Source organism: Myotis daubentonii, chromosome 15 (assembly GCF_963259705.1).
Source record: "Myotis daubentonii chromosome 15, mMyoDau2.1, whole genome shotgun sequence".
NCBI classification, from domain to species: domain Eukaryota; kingdom Metazoa; phylum Chordata; class Mammalia; order Chiroptera; family Vespertilionidae; genus Myotis; species Myotis daubentonii.
Window position 1 is genome coordinate 40,673,759 of NC_081854.1, and position 19,455 is coordinate 40,693,213.

Genomic DNA, 19,455 nt, shown 5'->3' on the forward strand with positions numbered 1-19,455 from the left:
CATTCACTGCCATTTTGTTGAGCACCTTCTCTATGCTAGCCAAATTGGCAAGGTTATGTGGCTTAGTCAAAGTCAAATAGCCAGCAAAGGCAGAGTCAGGATTCACAGTTAGAGCCATCCTCCCTGTAGTAAGGCATAGGGCAGCTTGGCTGGAAAGCAGAAAGGAAAGCCTGCATTTCACAGGGTGCTGTGAGAGGGAAAGCAAGGTCCGGGACTCAGCAAAGGAGCATAAGTTCCTAAAGCTGGTAAGGTTCTCACCATAAACATAATGACCTTGTAATGACAGATGCACATTTTCCAAGATGCAACAAAGAAAAATTAGTGCAGAGATTCAATTATGTGTCCCATTGTCAATGGCAATTTTGCTCTCTCAAATAGATTAATTAGCAGCAGAGATCCCCCTCCCTCAGGCAAATCTCGGCACACTTTATGGCTAGAAGGAGTATTGAAATGCAGCTGTGTCTCACCTGCCTGCTTCATCCCTGTGCTTCCTTCCCATCCTGCCTGGGAGGACCCAGGGAAGCCTTGTCTACTGAACCTGGCCTCAGATTTAGGGAGCTAATCACTGACCTTTTAAGGTACCCCAGTATGTGGACTATGGGCAGCAGAGGCACTTGATTTCATTTCCTTAGAATAATTTAGGGAAAGGTCTCTTCTGTCAGCCTGGACGCAACCTGGTCCCAACTGGGTGGAGGATATATGGAGGAGGGAGGGTGAGGGGAAGGAAAGGGTGGAGGCAGTTAAATACCTTCTAACGTGAGCGCTCTATGTACCTCTTCACTTCACCTTCCCTGCAGCCCTGTGAGGTGGTTTTTGCTACACTTCTCCTTCCATTTTCAGATGACCTTTTGTGACATTTTGATGTGTATACGCAGGGTGCATGGCCTCCTCTCCCCACCAACTCAGCACACCACTAAGTGAGCTGGACTCTGAACCTGTGCTTGGCTCCGCCCCTGTTCTCTCTTTAAAGCCTTGTTACATTTTCTTGCCACCAAAGCCTCTCATGTCCTTTCCCTTTGATAAGTTATTGCTTTCTTTTTTCATTCACATCTAAACCAGAAACATCCTTGTTTAGACCAAATGTGAGGGTCGTGTTACTGAGAGTCGTGGGTGGTCATTCTGGGCACCAACTGTGGTCATCTGTTTGTTTTTGCTGTGACCGGTGATCCTGCTGCCCAAGTGGATCTGTTCACACCTGGGGGGATGGAATAGTGCAGCGGAGGCACTTTCTCTTACAGGATTCTGACAAACATCTTTTTCATTTTCTTCTAGGTACATTGAACGGAAAGCTTTTCTAGACCGAGTGGATCACAGGCAGTTTGAAATTGAGCGAGATCTCAGGCTGAGCAAAATGAAACCCTGATGGTGTGGGGGGACATCAGTAGCGGCTTAATCCTGTTTACAATGTGAGCTTCTTGTGGGCCTGTGAAATGTCTCTAGTGTTTCTCCTCGACTGTTTCCCAGCAAGACCTTTTTTTCTACATTGAATTTTTATCTTTGTATCTTCATCTCACATGGTTTCATTCATTTTTACTTTTAAAAGTTTGTTCTTAAATAAAAGTTGGTCCTATAAGAGGCTGGTGAAGTTGATGACACCACTCGCCTTCTTTTTATTACATTCCAGGCCTGTCCAGCTGGCCACGGTGAGGATGTGAACTTGGGGGCCATGGGGCTCTTTCTGAAGTCAGCCTGGCCCTGGAGACTGATAGCAGGGGGCTCCATAGTCTTGGTGAATGCCAGGTCTCTGGGCAGTTTAGTTCTCATTTCTATCTGTGCTTCTCTCCTGAATGGGATTCCAATTACTGGTATTAAGTAAGACTGAGCCCTAGCCAGTTTGGCTAAGTGGATAGAGCATTGGCCCGAGAACTGAAGGATCCCAGGATCCCAGGTTTGATTCCAGTCAAGGGCACTTACCTCGGTTGCAGGATCAATCTCCCAGCCCCAGTAAGGGTGGGTGCGGGAGGCAACCAATTAATGTGTGTCTCTCATCTCTCTCTCTCTCTCTCTCTCTCTCTCTCTCTCTCTCTCTCTCTCTCTCTCTCCCTCCCTCCCTCCCTCCCTCCCTTCCATTCTCTCTAAAAATCAATGGAAAAAATACCCTTAGGTGAGGATAAAGAAAAAGCAGCCTCAGAGCAGGCTTTCATTTATGTGTCATTGGCCATAGCTGGGTCATTAGACACTCGTGGCTGTGGCGGAGGCTGGAAAAGCCTCTGACCTGGGAGACAGGAAGTGGGCTGAGTGGAGAAGATTAGGGCTAGGTGATAGGTCAGCCAACCAGTGGTACCTCGTACACTCAGATCTTTGTAATAAACAAGCAGGCTTTTCTCCATTTGGTCTTTAAAATTGTCCCAGAGGAGTGAGTGGAGTTAGAGATGAAACAAGATAGGCCATGTGTGTTGGTAACTATTGAAGCTCTTTATATAGACTTAAATTTTATATAGACTTACAATGTTCATAATCCTTTTTTTAAATTGAGGCAGAATTGAGCTGTGTATAAGGAAAGGTTGAAGTGCTCTGCCTAGTACAGGACAGAATGGGTGGCCTCCCAGAGAGACCCCTCCCCCACAGGTCTGGCAGTGGCCAGGAATGAATTGGAGGGGACCCTGGTATAGGAAGAATTGTGCCCCACCACCAAAGATCAATCTCCCAGATGTGGAAGCACCTTTTCTAACCCTAACGTTCACTCCTTACTGTGTGGCTCAGTTCCAAAGGACAGGAACTGGCCAGCAAGACAGGTTCTCGGGCGTGGACAGCTGGTCTCTCCAAATGAATGGCTGTGTCTTGTAGGTGTAAACCAGGCCCCAGGAGATGTTGTGGCAGAATGCACAGGAGAACGATCAGCCAGCACTCCGAGGAAGGAAAGTTTAACCTTTATTTCGCAGATCTGCTAGTCCAGGGGAATTCCGGATCCAAAGCCTGAACTGAACTCGTGGGGAGGCCCTGACCTATATATCTCCTCCTGTGGCGGGCCCCTGAGGGTCCCCCTAGCTCCACCCAAGTCAGTCTTGGCGGAACCTTGGAGGCATGCTCTGCAGCTCCGCCCAAGTTAACTGTGGCGGGGCCCTGGGGTTAGGCTCTGCAGCTCCACCCAAGTCAGTCAGAGTGGGGATTTAAGACTACAGTTTTAACCAGATACTGATCTACGTTGCAAGTGCCCTCCCCCCCCCCCCCGCCCTATTTTCCTTTTCAATATGCATTTTCTTGACCCTGCCTGACCATCCCCAGTGGGTTGAGCGCCATGGCTCTAGAATAGAGTGTCTGCTGCCTGCCAAGCAGAGGACTAAGGTGTAAGAGAATAGGAAGGAAATGGCACAGCCACTATGAGGCAGGCCTGCATGACTCAGTAAGTGGTGAACTCTGGAGTGGGTGAGGTGGGCTAGAGGCAGGCATGGTCCAGCCTTGGGCCTTCCTCTTGGTCATCTGTGCTCCTGTCTGAAACCCATCTGAACCTACTTTCTCAGCCAGCATTGTACCTGTCCAGACCTCTTCTTACCTCATACAGAGGACAGAGCTGCCTCAGCGAATGCCTGGCCTTACTTGGTCAGCCCACTGAGGCCAGGCTGGGTGGTGAGTTTTATTGAGGTGTGTTCGTCTTCAGTCAGGAATCACCTTTTTCATCAGTCTTGTTTGAACCACAGCAGACACTCTCTAACCCACAGTTTTAAGAACAAATGTGTAATATTTTATCTAGCTCTTCACATCCACATTTAGTGAAAACTAATCTGCCTCACTCCCAACAAAAATACTGTTCCTTTATCCCAGAGTCGGGAATTGTCAAGGAAAACGTTTGTGGGAAGTGGGAAGTGGAAAGACTGAGTCAGTGCTAAGAGGCAGTTTGGCACCACTTTGGTGGGCATCATATGCCTCCCTTGCTGCAGCACGAGTGACGGAGGAGGACGGCCCAAGGTCACTTCCTGGCTGGTCTGCGGAGTCCAGAGAATCCCTGAGAGTTGGGTTTCCTGGCCGTGCTCTGGACATCCATTTTGTCTTCTCCTTGTCCCAGATGGGTGTGCAGGATTTCCAGGGCCTCTGGTACCTTCCCATTACCAATAAAACTGCCCTATAACAGCATAAGGTCAAAGAATAAAACAAGCTGCTTTGTGTTCTGCTCACCTCTTTCCTGAGGAACACGGTGCTCTAATTAGGAGCTCTGCATGAGGTCTCTAGGGGAGAAGGGGCCGCATTAAGAATGAAATCTTGAGCGAGCTGATGAGGAGGAACTTTACTAAGAGCCCTGGCAGACAGCCCAGTACTCGAGTTCATGAGACCTGTCTAGGTGGAGGAGGCCAGCTGATGGCTGACCCACAAAGGGACAGAGAGTAATGGCGCTTCTGTTACCCAGGCAGGGACCACGAAAGCCAAGGGATAGGGCTCTCTGGGTGCTATGTTCCTCGTGGCACTGGCAGAACAGAGGAGGGGTGGTATGGGTGTGTAATGTATAGTTGGGGAGGCATGGGGTGGGTGGAGGGGAGGGGTGGGAAGGACCTAGAGCAGAGTACACTGGCATTTGGCTTCAGAACTGGAATTGCTCAGGCATGTTGGGTAAGAGTTCATGACCTTTTTCATTATCCCCAAACAAGTGAATAAATAGTAAGTGGTATGAGATGGTGGCCTCCTGGGGAAGGATCAGAAGCTCTTAGCTTCATCAGCAAATGGTGGCCTGGTTCCATGTGCCAGGTGCTTCCTCACATGTTATCAGATCCTCCTCGTTTTTGAGAAGAGGAAACTTGCCTGAAGTCAAACTGCAAAACAGTCAGTGGTCACACCTATATCTCATGACTGGAACAGGAACAGGCGAGATTAAACACTCATCGCCCTTGGATCTCTGTGATGCAGGGTTCATGTTGGGAAGAAAGGACTTGAGTGCTACGGGGCAGAAGCGACAATGAGGCGAGCTTGCAGTTACATGGTGGCTGGCATACTCGCTGCCAGACTTTGTGTCCAAAGTCGCCAAAGGCCTCACTTCCCATCCCACCTGTGCCCAGGGGCACTCCCTACAGGGGGAGGAGAGTGTGGCCTCACCCAGACCCCTCAGTCCTTGTTCAGACAGGCCTCCTGGTAAGGTGTCACACCTGTGTAAGCTCCGTTCCTGAGCCAGGTTTCTGTGCTGAGCAGTGTAGACAGCGGTGCCCTCTCCTCTTTGGGATGCTGCCTGGTGTCAGGGAGTGAGGGGAGGAGGATGACTGCCAACATACCCTAAATGTCAAGGTGCCTTAAATGCCACTCCCTCTGCACCCAGGCAGGGACCAGGAAGGTCAGGGGACAGGGCTGCTTCCCTGGCTTACAGGCGAGCCCATGGTTCCTGCTTGGGACTTTTCTGCAGTCTTTTCTCTTTTTCTGCAGCTTTTTGTTTTGGTACCCTTCTAGGGCAACTTAGATTTAAAATACTATCAAATGCAATCTTTGTGCACAAGCAAGTTGACAACAATGGGATGTGAGAGTCCAGAAGATTCTGTCCTAGTTCTCCGCAGCCTGGAATGGCCCAAACCAGAGGCCCTCCTTCAGGGCCTTCTCTCCAGGGTCTGCCAGTGAGCTTTCATTGCTGTGACCCCAGAAAGCTGGTGGGTAGACTGCCTGATCTATACTCAAGTAGGGTACAGGTGTTGGTGTTGGGGAGGGGAAGGAGGCGAAACAGCATGAGGAGAACACTCCCAGGGTCAGACACTGGGTTGGTCTCCTGCCTCTACCCTTAAATCAGTGCCGGGATCCAGGATGAGACCCTCTGAGTCTCAGATTTCTTGTCTTCAAAAGGTTGCTGAGAATGGTTAATAATCCTGCCCTGCCTACCTCACAGCAGTTTATGAAATGAAATACACTCTCCAAGTGTTAAGTTACTATAATTAAGTTGTGCACCTGGCTCCCAGCTTCCTAAGACAGCCAAGCTTATGTGGATATAAACTAGCACAACTTTGAAGAACACTGGCCACGTCTAACAAATCTGAAGCTGCACAGCAACTCCGCTGGGTGCCTGAGGTGGACCCTCTCTGTCCCTGACACCTTCTCAGATCGCCTCCTCTTTGTTGTCTCTAGCTAGACCTTGCAGTTCTGTTACAGTTCTGCCATTGAGAGCCATTGTGGGATCTTTGAATTTGAGGTTGGGGTTCCTGAGAACAGAGAGGGGAACCTGCCCATCCATCTCCCAATCAATCTCTCTCTCTCTCTCTCTCTCTCTCTCTCTCTCTCTCTCTCTCTCTCTCTCTCTCTCACACACACACACACACACACACACACACACACACACACTCACACTCTCACTCTCCTGCACCAAAAGAGCACCAGCATGTGCACAGGGAGGCAGGTTTGTTGGTGATCGGGCAAATCTGGGACCCCTCCCCCACAATGCCCATCAGGAGAAAGGGTCAATTGTGAACTAGCCACTGGTAGAATATGATGCACAGGTAGGTAGAATGAACCAGGGTTATATGCATCATTACAGCTGAACCTCATGAGCAGCATTGATGCAAAGCCAGTTGCACAAGACCTAAAATACAATCCCAGTTATACAAGTTAAAAAACACGCGAACATGGAGGTGATGGTTGCCCAACGTTGTGAATGCACTAAATGCTACTGAATTGTATGTTTTAAAACAGTTAATTTTATGTTTGTGAATCTCGCCTTGAAAAAATTTTAAACTTGTATCTCCTCTGTCAATCTCCTTATAAGTGAGATGTCCAAAGGATGGGCACTTCAGGGATGGAGTGGTTACCATGGTGATGAACTTGCTGGGTTTGACAAGGAGCTTGGTCTGCGTCCCAGTCTGGGCTAGCAGGCATTCCAATATGACCCCCCTTCCCCCTAAGCAACTCCTGGAACATTCCCCAGGAGATGAGTGACTCCCATAGGTGAACTACCAGGGGCCCCCCAATTCCCCTTTCTCTGAAAAGCAGGCTGGGACCATTTGCTGCCTCCCAGCCTAGCCGATGGGCAAGGCCTGCTGAGTTAGCCTTCCTCTCGCCCACACAGCCTTGACAGATGCACAGAGACAGGACACGCACAAGGCATATGGAGACAGATATTGCAGCAGGTCTTGACTTGTTCAATAGCAAATAAATGGTTCCTGATCTGGATAAATAAGCTTGAAATTTGAAGACACTGAATTGAATTACAGTTAATGTCTGGGATTTCTAGCAGAAATTATGGAGCTGTCCATCTTCAAACTCTGCCCAGCATTCTGAGCTGTGACACGAGGCTGCTGTGGGTGCCCTCTCTCCCTGAGAGTTGTGGCCAAACTCTCCTGTGTGTGGAGGACGGTGCCGGGCCCAGCTGCTCTGCTTTCCTCTGCAGGGAGGGCAGGATGCTAACCGCTTTGACTAGCTCCATTAATTTCTGTTAATAATGTAATGTCTTGCTTCTCCCACTTAATGCCTTTGCATTATAACCTACACAAGTTTGAGGCACCCTTACTGACAAATGGAAGACATTTTTAAAGTCTAGAAGCTCTTTGGGTGCCAGAGAATAGCAGGTGGACCCTCTCTGTCCCTGACACCTCCCCACATTGCCTCATCTTTGTCATCTCTAGCTGGACCTTGCAGTTCTGTTACAGCTCTGCCATTGAGCACCATTATGGGACCTTTGAGGTTGGGGGTCCTGAGAACAGGGAGAGGAACCTGCCCATCCCTCAACCTCTCTCTGTCTCTCTCTCACACACACACACATATACACACACACAAGCCTCCTGCACCAACAGCGTCTGGCGTAACCTGTGTGTGCCCGTGAGACTGCTGTTGACAACTGGGGCTAGAAATGATGAGAATAAGCATCATTGTAGAAGCCTATTTTGTCTTTGCAATGCAAGTGGTATTTTCCAGATGATTGCAAATACCCCATGTGGTATAATAAAAAATAAATATTTGGTTTTTGTGCAGTTCCTGGCACAGAGCCCCTAAAACCCTTGGAATTTACTGTCTTTGTACTCTAATGAGATGATTCCTGAGGGAGCCCTAGATAGCTTCAGGATGTGACTAGAAGGTTAGAACTTCCAGCCCCACCCCCAACCTCTGGGGAGAGGGAGGCCAGAGATGCAGCTCAATCACCAAGGCCAATGATTTAATCAATTATGCCAACGAAATGAAGCCGCCATAAAATCCCCTAAGCAACAAAATTTGGGGAGCTTCCAAGTTGATGAACATATCACGTGCTGGGAGGGTGGCGTGCGCCCAACTCCACAGGCCCAGAGGCTCCGGTGCACAGAACCCCTGGCCATCCCCATCTGGCTGTTCATTTGTAGCCTTAGTGATTAAGCCCCTTTCTGAGCCTGTGAGTTGTTCTAGCAAATATCAGACCTGTGGGGGTGGTCGTGGGCTGGGCAGAAGTGTGGGTAGCTTGAGCACCCCATTTGCAGCTGTGTCTGAAGGGGGGCCGTCTTGACTGACTAAGCCCTTAATCTGTGGGGTCTGCACTAACTTGGTAATTAGTAACAGAAATGAATTGAATTGTTGGGCCTCCAATTGGTATTAGAGAATTGGTTGGATCCCACTGTTGTCTAACACTTCCCTTAATGCCAAACATGTGCCACGGGCGACCGAGCGGCAGCGTGATATAGTGAAAGACACGCACGCAGCACAGTCAGGGCACCCGGATTCTAATCCCAGTTCTGTTGACCAGCTTGTGCCCCCTTGGCCTTCCCTGTCCCCATTTCTACATCTGTAAAATGAGGAAGGATTGATATAATCCGGGGGTTTCTATCAGGACTCTGCATTCCTAACAAGCAGCCAGGTGACTCTTACACTCTTATGCATTCTGAAGTTGGAGAACCACTGCTTATGGCCTCCCCATTCATAAAAAATGTAAAAGCCTCCAGCTATGTCTTTAGGGAAATTCCATCTTCCTTTATTCTTTCCACTTCAAATAATTCAACCTCTTAAATTCCTGACGCACCAGTGAACTGCATCATCAGTAAGCCCAGGTTTCGTCCGTCTGCTGAGACCCACCTGCAGGAACTTTCTCCTACTTTTAAGTCTTTGGAGGCCCAGTGGAGAGCTTGGCTGGAAGCTCCTTAAAGTTATGAGTAACTTGAAGAAGCAGCTGAAGTCAGGCCTGGGAAGCAAGAGAGAAATTCAAGTAACAAAATCCCCCCCAAGACCCAACACACACAGCTGAAGAGGCAACACTTCACTGCCAGCTTGGCAACAGATGGCATGACCTACGTGCACACACACATGCTCACACCAGCTAAACCGAGTGGTACTGTGTCAGCTACAGCTTGGAGACGACCCAAGCCACCAGAGGCACAACACTCCTGTCAAAACAAGCCCCTCTCAGGGCAGATTGCCCCAGTTCCCAGGCCAGCACCCCGGCCTTGCTGCCAGCGCCAACTCCACCTGTGCCAGGCTTTTCCTCTCTCCTCACCATTGCAATATGTCTGATTTTCTGATTTTAGAAGGAAACTATTCATTGTTGGGAAATGGGGAAGCAGAAAATTAAAATTTAAATCTCCCATAATCTTACGGAGAAAACTACTATATACATTTCAGAGTACTCTTTCCGTCCTATTTCTGCACACCTTTACTAACCCAGTTCAATTTATACTGGACCTCTGCAGCTCAACATAGAAGTTAGTTATATTTACATGTGTGGCTCTTTACATTTAAGTTTTAAATTCATAGAATTCAAAATGATGTTCCTTAATCACACCCATCAAAGATTTCAGGTGCTCAGAAGTCATATGTGGACCGGGGCTACGATGGTGGACAGAGCAGGTACTGAACATGTTCATCATCACAAAACCCTATTGGCCTGTCCTGGTGTATCCAGGTTTTTGAACCTGTGGTCTGCCCTGTGAGCATTTCTTCATTTATTCAAACATTCCTTGAGAATATGACTTTTAATGATTGTATAATATGCCATTATGTGTTTGTCGCATAATTTATTTTACTAGTTTTTTACCATTGGTCACTAAGATTACTCACTTTTGGTTATTATAAATAATGCTGTGATGACCTACCTTGTCCTTAGATCTTGATCTGTATCCCTGATTATTCCTTTATATATATATTGTATATGTCAGTAGTGGAACGATCCACCCTTTTTACTTGCAAAGAGTGACAGGAAGCTACTATATTTCTCTAGGACATTTACAAAGAGTTTTCTTCATCTTAAGAAGAAACTGAATAAAGTCAATGTCCACTAAAAATATATTTTTAAGATTTCAGAAAGGAAGGAAGAAAGAGAGAGAGAGAAACATCGATGAAAGAGAATCATCGATTGACTGCCTCCTGCACTCCCCACACTGGGGATCAAGCCCATAACCCAGGCATGTGCCCTAACTGGGAATCGAGCCCTGACCTCCTGCTTCATAGATCGAGGCTCAACCACTGAGCCATGCTGGCCAGGCATCCCTGATTATTTCTAGAGTACTTCTATAAGAGGAGTTGTGTCAGGGAAAGTGCATATTTTCAAGGCCTTGAAATACAGTGCCCAGTTACCTCCTAGAAAGGTCTCCCTCTCTCCAGCAGGGCAGTTATGCCCTCTCCCCGTGAAAACCCTCAGAGAAGACAAGATTCAGCAAGGAAGCTCTGCCTGCCTGTCTGTGAGCACAGAGCCCAGTGCTTTGGGCAAGACATGTCCAGAACTAAGAGGAGAATGGCCACCCCTGGAGAAGAGTGGACCAGATCACCCCTAAGTACCAGAACTTTCTATAGTATCAGCCTGGGCTCTATCTCTGGAAGGGGCATTTGGATAGGGTAGATCTGATGGTTAATTTTATGTGTCAACTTGATGGAGTTAAGAGATGCCAAGGTAGCTGGCAAAATAATGTCTGTAAGGGTTTTTCTGGAAGAGATTAGCATTTGAATGGGTAGACTGAGTAAAGAAGATCATTGACACCAGTGTGGATGGGCATCATCCAATCCGCTGAGGGCCTGAATAGAGCCAAAAGGTGGGACAGAGGGCAAACCTGCTCTCCCCTTGACCTCAGACGTCCATTTCCTCCTGTCCATGGGCACTCCTGGTTCTAGGACCTGGTTCTTGGACTGGAACTTAGACCATCAGCTCCCCTGGGTCTCCAGCGTGCAGAGGTCAGATCGTGGGGTTTCTGCCTGTATCCATCCCATTGGCTCTGCTTCTCTGAGGCCCCTGACGAGTGCATCTGAAATATGCCCCAATGACTTGACTCATCACAAACCCAGTTTTGAGGCCCATTCATTTCTGAATTGCTCTAAACTTCTGAATCCATTTATCCTGTCACCTTTCAGGGTAAGTGAGTTTTGTTCAGGTAAGAGGTGGGGCTTCACTTCCCTCACGCTTCTCAAATGGTTCTGAGGTTTGGTGAGCAGGTCCACGTATGCCTTCGCTATTATTCACAACCATGTATCCTTCGATCTTATCCCCTCTCTGCTTTTATCCTCCCAAACTGAGGCTCCTCTTCCTTTGATGACTTGCCCACCCCTTTGTCATTTCAGTTGCCCCTTGTGTGTCTCCAGGTCTACCATCTGGTCCTGACTTGGGACAGTCAGACCTGCATGCAGGATTCCAGAGCATCGGGCCCCAAGCGTCAGATCTGGCTCCACTGTTTCTTTTGTAAGTTTGGCTGCTTTGTGCAGCGCACTTTTCCTCTCTGTAATGTGGGGGTGCCTCTGGACAATTATGAAGCAGCGCAGACTGGACTTGTGGCGACGGCTCCATTCAGTGCATCCTTGACAGGAGGGAGCCAGTGAGGATGAGCAGTGTGGGTGCCAGATGGCCCGGTCCTGTGCTTGCAGGTGGAGAACTGGTCTGTGCTCCCGGGATGAGTGGGGCTTAGGCCCTCACAGGCCTCAGAACCGGTGAAGATTCCTTCCTTGTAGATGGGTGAAGGGATCGTCTGGGAGGAACCATTTAAAACCAAAAAGTCACATCGCCTGAGACACTGGCAGCAGGAACAGCACCCCTCGGATGTTCAGAGCCCTCGCCCTTCAGAGCCCCCAGCTGCCGGCCTGTCTCTGAGCCCAGTCATGGCGGTTAGTCTCCCTCCGGGCTGGCCCAGGGTTGCTGTGTCCTTGCTCTCTGGTCTCACTATGGGCTGGGTGTTCAGAGAGGAAGAAGGGGGCTTGCTTCTGGAGCTTTCCCCACTCTCACCCCCAAAAGGGAGACCCTGCTCCTGCATACAGGGGAGTCTGCCATGGGCTTTCTTCTTGGTGGGGAAAGAACTGGAAATTGGAGGCCTGGGGCCCAGCCGCAGTTCCAAGTGTTTTGGTGAACCCGTTTCTCACCTGGGGCTCCCCCTGAGCAGGGAAGGGTGTGGGCTGAGACTTTCTCCCTCTGAACTCTGAGTGGGATGCTGTAGGGATCCTAAGGGGTGGGGTGAGGGGCAGTGGCCGGAAAGGCTATCTGGAAATCCATCCCCACCTATATGCAGGGACTTTCGGACTGACTTTCACAAGCAACTCCCCAGACATGCCCAGTGTAGCCAATGGTTTTTGGCTCCTTAAGGGCAAAAGGACCTGTAGAGCTGCAGACTGGTTGACTCATCCACCTCCAGGGAGGGTGCTGGAGGTAAGCAGTCAGAGCTGCCCAGACCCCTTTTCTCAGGCCCACCCAGCCCCCAGCTGCTGGAAGACGTGACTGCTAACTGCTACAGCCACCCTGTTTCTGGCAAATTGCCTTTGGCTGAGCGAGACCTGTCTGGACAGAGGTTACCCTTCACCCCAGGCTAGGCAGTGGGTCAGGAGTCTAACAGCCCAACCCCTGCCTAAGGTGGGATCAGTTCTGTGTTGCAATCCCTATGCCAGAGCTCCCGGCTGGAGATGGATTACGGCTCAGGGCACCACTTCCCAGTTCAGACCTCCGCCTGCCCCCTCCTGCTCCCTCACTCCCCTTCTCTCAAAGAGGTACTTTCAAAGATTCCCCACCTTAGGCTCTACTTCCAGGAAATGGCAACCCCTGCAATGTCTTGAACGTATTAGGTATACAATAACTTGTACAGGTTTCTGCTCACCTGGGACTTCGCAGGTCTGGGTGCCCAGCAGGAGTCTGGTCCTGATGCCTTCAAATACCTGAGAGATTTGTTTATCAAGGGAAAGACACACACATTGTTCTGAGGAAACAAGTGGATCCCAAGAGGGCTGACCCCAGCTCTCCCGCACCCTCTCTTAGCACCCTGCACAACTGTCCCATTGCCCAGAGAGGATGCTGAGGTCTGGGGAGGGGTGACTGGCTCAGGGCAGAGCATGGCAGAGCCAAGGTTTGAAGGCAACCCTCCCACCGGGCTCTGCTTTCTGGAACCTTGGTGTGTTTCTTCCCAGGAGCACATGGGACTGAGGCTGCGCGACCAGGTTGTGGGGGGGACCAACCTCCACATTGGCTTTGCTGCCCACACAGCTCCCTGAACTCTCACTCCCAGGCCGGCCAGGAGGGCGGAGCCCAAGTCCAGCTTCCCCATCTGGGTCTGTTGCAATGTCTCTGGGTCTTATCCTGGTGTTTGATGGGTCGGTCATCTGGACAGGCGATGTGCAGCCTTGTCTTTCTAGAACCTTCTTCCAGCCATACCTTCTGTCAAATGTTGAGCCCAAGGGCCTTGTGTAAAGAATTTGCCTGAAAGTATCTTTATTACTGTAAGTGCAGCCTCCAGCATCTTTATTACTGTAAGTGCAGGGCGCAGGGGGGCCTTCAGGAGAGCTGGCGTCTCCTGCCTCAGGGGAGCACAAGAAATAGGAAGCTCGGGACCAGGAAGGGTGGGCTGGTGGGTGGAGGGTGGAGAGACCGAGTCAGTGATCCTGACAGCAGCAGCGTTTAACTGATGCTTCCCATGTTGGAGCCATACCAGCCCTTACATGCCTTGTACCCCCGACCTCCCAGGATGTTGAACCAGGGCACTCACTGCACACTCTCGGGCTCCCGTCTGGAATGAGATAAGGATGGGCTCCCTGGGGCTGTGGGTGTTTGGGTGCTTTATTAAGCCCCATTTGACAGATGGGGGAAACATGCTTAGAGCATAAACACTGAGCCAAAGTTCACATGGCAGAACCAGACCCAGGCCTGCCCTATGACCAAACCCCAGCCTGCCCTGCTGCCGGAGGTCAAAGGTGACAGGGAGCCTGGCTCCTGCCCAAGTGCAGACCTCACTCCCTACAGGGAGTACTTTCCTGTTTTCACTCGGGTCAGTTTCAACCCTGGGAGCAGGGAGACTTTCCCAGCGCCCCCAGGCCGACCCTTAGCCTCCAGGCAGCAGAGCATCTGGTTGAGGGTGGGAGCCTGTTGGTCCTGCCTCGCTGAGAACTCCAACTGCTGCTCTGGGGACTTGCAGTGGTGACCCTGGTGTGCAGCCCCTCTTTTGGGCTTTTTAGTAATTTAGAGAATGTATATTATTCAGCTGGGCGATTTCATCTCTGGATTCAGAAACACAATGCCTTGGGGATTGTGTTTCCAGTGAAGAGTGAAATTCCACTTGTCACAGTCACCGGGATCACAAGCCTGTTCCTGGAAGGGACTCTGGTCTCTGGGTGTTTACAAACATCCCGGGTCCTGGGAGCCCAGGTGGGAGCCTGCTGTTGTACAGGCTCAGCTGTCAGGTGCTGGGGGCCCCTGTCAAGTCCCTTCCTCTCTGTCCCCTGCCTGCTCAGGGGTGACAATGCTGTGTGGATTGGTGTGTGTGACCCAGGGCCTTTCTCTGCTCACGTTCAGTTGTACCCCCTCCCCAGCCTCACTTGGGTGACCCCCTCGGAAAGACCCTTGTACCAGGCCCCAGGGGGTCTGTGGAAATCTGTCCAGCGTGGCTTGCATTTCCTAGAACTTGTCAAAGAGTTCTTTAAAAAAGAAAAATCAGCCCTGACCGGTTTGGCTCGGTGGATGGAGCGTCAGCTTGCACACTGAAGGGTCCCAGGTTCGATTCCGGTCAAGAGCATGTACCTTGGTTGCGGGCACATCCCCAGTGGGGAGTATGCAGGAGGCAGCTGATCAGTGTTTCTCTCTCATCAATGTTTCTAACTCTCTATCCCTCTCCCTTTCTCTCTGTAAAAAATCAATAAAATATATTTTAAGAAAAGAAAAATCACATTTTGAAAACATTTTACAAAATGCAATAAGCCATACACAAATGGATAGATATTGCACACTTACACTTATATGTGAGGTACCTAGAATAGGCAAATTCATCGAGACAGAAAGTAGAATGGTGGTTGCCAGGAGCTGGGGGAAGGGGGAAAGAGGTTACTGTTTAATGGGGGCAGAGTTTCTGTTTGGAATGATGAGAAAGTTCTGGAAATGGATAGTGGTGATGGTTGCACAACATGGTGAATGTGCTTTATGCCACTGAACTATACACTTAAAAACAATGTATAATGGTAAATTTCATGTTAAGTTTTACCACAATTTTAAAAAGTGTTTACTATAAAAAAATTTCACAACCAATGAATGTTCATTCAAGTAACATGAGAAAATAATTTTATTTACACTGAAACCTCCTCCCCTTCTCCACCAAACAAACTAGTTTTCTGTGAGATTCTAATCCATGAAGAGAGAAAAAGTCTTACTTCCTAACTACCACAGTAAGTACTAAGCACCCAATAGGCCTGCCCTAAATATTACACAATGGTTAAAATAAAACCTACCCCCACCCCAAGAAAACCACAGCTGATCTTTTGGTATCTATCTTTCCATACTTTTCCCAATGCAAAAATGTGACAAACATAAATATGTGAATGTTTTTAGAAAATATTTTTATTGACTTCAGAGAGGAAAGGAGAGGGAGAGAAATAGAAACATCAATGATAAGAAAGAACCATTGATTGGCTGCCCCCCACAACCCCCCACACTGGGGATTGAGCCCACAACCCAGGCATGTGCCCTTGACCGGAATCAAATCTGGTACCCTTCAGTCCTCAGGCCAACGCTCTATCCCCTGAGCCAAACTGGCTAGGGCTAAATATGTGAATTTTTGTGACAATAGGGTCCAACTGTACTTATTATTTGGGAGACTATTTCCCCCCACTTAACAGGATATTGTAAACGTATTCCCATGTCATTCTGTGTCATTCGTGGTGCCCCTGGGATTGGATTCTGTGGATGTTCTGGGATTTCTTTAACTGGCGCCCATTACTGAACATGTAAGTTGTTTGCATGTTTTCCTGATCAGCAGGAAAGCTGCAAGTTCTATTCTGGCACATATGTCTTTGGATACTTGTGAGTGCATGTTTGAGGGTAAATTCCTGAAATTTGGGGGTCAAAGGGTCAAGGCCTATTAGGGGTTTTTGTCTCGTCTTGCCAGACTGCATGCCAGAGCCACACGTTGTTTATAGCTATTCCCGTGAACTGAGAGATGCTGCTTGAACTGAGTGAGAGGATCCCCCGCTGGCCAAACTCAGCCATGGGGCAGTTCAGGCTGTCTTGCCGAGTAGGGGAGCAGTTTGGAGGGCCAAGGGCCCCCCCTCTATATATCTGAATCCCTAGAATATATGACTAAGTCACCTTACAAAGCTTATAAAGCAAAAAGTGCTTTGCGGGTATGAGTAAATTAAGAATCTTGAGATGGGGAGATTTTTCTAGATTATCTGAGTGGGCCCAATGTCATCACAAGGTTTTTATAAGAGGGAGTCAGGCCCTGGCCAGTGTTTCTCAGTGGGTAGAGCATCAGCCACACATGGAGGGGTCTCTGGTTTGATTCCCTGGCCAAAGGCATCTACCTGGGTTGCGGGTTTGATCCCCGGCCCTGGTTGGGGTGCGTGCAGGAGGCAACCAATTGATGTGTCTCTCTCACAATGATGTTTCTCTCTCTCTCTCTCTCTCTCTCTCTCTCTCTCTCTCTCTCTCTCTCTCTCTCTTCTCTCCCTCCCCCGACCTGCTTCCTCCCTTCCACTCTTTCTCAGAAAAGTAATGTAAAAAATATTCTCAGGTGAGGATTAACAATAAAAAAAAGGGAGTCGTAAAGGCCAGAGTCAGAGGAGATGTGATGACGGGAGCAGAGGTGGGAGTGATGCAGGGCAGGAGCCAACGAATGCGGGCGGCCTCTGGAAGCTGAAAAAGGCAAGGAAAGGGATTCTTCCCTAGAGCCTCCAGAAGGAATGCAGCCTTGCCAACCCTTTTGGACTTCTGGCCTCCAGAATTGTAGAATAATAAATTCATATTGTTTCAAGCCATTAAGTTTACAGTAATTTGTTGCAGCAGCAATAAGAAGCTAATACATCTCCCCTCTGCCATCAGGTCCCGAAGCCCCAGTGTCTGAGGGACAGTGGTCTCCCTCTGCACCCAGCAACCTGATGACCTGAACATCACCCGCTCCCTTAACCTGAGGCCCCCAAGGTTCTGCGCATAGAGGACAGACAAAGAGGTACCCTGTCCCAGCCCCCAGGGCCCACCTTTGACCAGACTCTGAAATTACCCTCAAGGGTTGGAAACTGGGACTTGCTTAGGGGTCATAAGGGTCAGCGTGAGGTGGTGCTATGACCAAACCCCAAGGTCTACCCTGGCAGACCAGTGGGTTCCCCACCCACTCCACTAAGCCTCTCTTTCTGTGCTAGTCTGACTTGCTTTTCCGGGAGAGGTAGCCATTCGCACTTTTAGAGTGAGTGAAACAGGACATCTGGTTCTGCGTTCTCTCCCACCTGTCAATGTGGCGCTACTACAGAGTAGTAGCGCTCAAATCTCATGTTGAAACCCGGGGTTGGGGTACGCAGTTCCCATTCTCATTTACTCCAGAGCTCACAGGGTCCCGTTGGTCACTTCCAACCCTCTCAGGCCTCCCCAAAACAAACTCAATTCTTGCCCTCCATAGGGAGTTGCTTAATCATACCTGGCTCATGTGTGTGGCAATAATGTTTAATAAGCCAGGATTCTGTGTCAGGTCCAGTGCCCCAAACTTTACCTGAGTCATTCAACAGAATCCCCTTAACCACCCAAAGAGTTTTATCCTCCCATTTCACAGAGGAGGAAACTGAGCCCCAGGCAAGTTAACTCCTGCATAAGGTCATTCAGCTGCAAGCAGCAGAGCAGGATTCCAAGCAGGTAACAACTCCTGAACCCAGAGCTGCCTGCTGTTGTCCTGCCAAAGAATTTCGTTTGGCTCACTCAGTCAACGTTTCAAAATCCAGAGATTTTATAAAACAATGTGGATTTCTAGATTCTCTTGAAAAATCTTATTTACCAACAGAAAAAACTCCCAATAGCCAATACAGGAACAATTTGAGCAAGAAAATGAAGCGATATGGGTTTCTAATCCAAAGTGTAAAATAAATATCCATGAGTTCACACTGATATGAATGATTCGATAAATAAATAAAGAAGAGACAAATTTCCAGTACAGAGTAAATCCAAATAATTTATGTAGATACTGTGTCCTCAGGAAGGTAGAGCATAACACCTCCTTCCAAAGAATACAAGTAGAGGATAAAAAGTCACTTTATAGTGGAGAAACCTGCCTGACAAACACTATATCAGCCAGGTGATCAAGGTCAACAGCAGCAGCAATAAATCTTGTTGATATGTACCCTTGACATCATGTGATGAGAATGGCATTTTACCTCTGGGCTCTTCCTTCCAAAAAGTCACACCTAACCATAAGAAAAACATCAGACAAATCCCAACAGAGGGACTGTCTAAATTAAACGTCCCTGACCAGTGTTCTTCAAAACTGTCAAGGTCATTAAAAATAAGGAAACTCTGAGAGATGGTCACAGCCTAGAGGAGCCTAAGGAGACATGGTGAGTAAATGTAATGTGGGTCCTGGGTGGATCTTGGAACAGACAAAGGATAGTAAGGAACAACTACGGTAACCTGCACAGAGCTTGGCATCAGGTAACAAGGATGTGTCAACGTTGGCTCATCAATGGTGACAGATGCCCCAGGCTAATGTAGGAGTATGACAGTGCCCACAGGAGCCTCTGAAGACTCACTGCACTCTCCTAGGCCAGGGGCTCCTCTGCCGTAAAGGGGCACGGGTTACCCTGGGGTGGGGAGGAGGAAAAGGAGCCACCTCTAGACACAGCAAGGCCCAGGGGACAGCAGCCAGAGAGCTGGTATGAAGCTTATCTCTGCCCAGACTTACTCAGTGGCTGTGTCCAAATTCCCTTCCTCCCAGTGCCAGGAAAAACAGTATCCCCTGTCTCCCTGGGCCCCTGGTAAGCCCTCAAGGACCCTCTGAGGGTGCTGGCGCCGACTCAGGCAGCCCAGCTGTTGCTTCTGGTGTGATCTGCTATTCATGAGGCCCCAGAGCCTGTTGTCTCCAGGACTGAGTGAGTCACCCAGGATCATTTGCCTGCTGAGGACAGGGTGGGGTGGCAGGGGGTGGTGAGAAAGGAGCATCCCTGTGTTCACAGACACCTGGTAATGTCAGGAGGGGGGCTCTCAGTGCCCTGTGGGGCTCCTCTGCTTGGCCCCAACCCCACACCCAACGCCCTGGGTCCCTTGCCCTGGCCAGGGATCCCTCTTCCTGAGCTAAGGGAGGAGTTGGGGATGCTCTCCCCGAATAAGCAGCTGTAAGCAGTCATTGCGGCTCAGGTGGAGAAAAGGATTAAATGGTTTCAAGGTCCTGGCCCTAGCTGCACCCC

General features: G+C 49.3%; 1 protein-coding gene and 1 non-coding gene across 2 annotated transcripts in view; one reads left to right on the top strand and one right to left on the bottom strand.

Annotated features, from left to right (window-relative positions):
- The window catches only part of CFDP1 (craniofacial development protein 1), a 103,356-nt gene extending 101,766 nt beyond the window's left edge, over nucleotides 1–1,590 (top strand). Inside the window, exon 7 of the mRNA XM_059667422.1 lies at nucleotides 1,273–1,590. Within this exon, the coding sequence (XP_059523405.1) occupies nucleotides 1,273–1,363 (91 nt within the window). The 3' untranslated portion in view covers nucleotides 1,364–1,590. The remainder of the gene's footprint in view (nucleotides 1–1,272) is intronic.
- An 8,408-nt stretch (nucleotides 1,591–9,998) lies between these two features.
- LOC132217691 (small Cajal body-specific RNA 24) lies at nucleotides 9,999–10,126 on the bottom strand. The gene has a single exon (XR_009448965.1). It is a non-coding gene; the product is annotated as a small Cajal body-specific RNA 24 (non-coding RNA).
- Nucleotides 10,127–19,455: the final 9,329 nt, after the last annotated feature.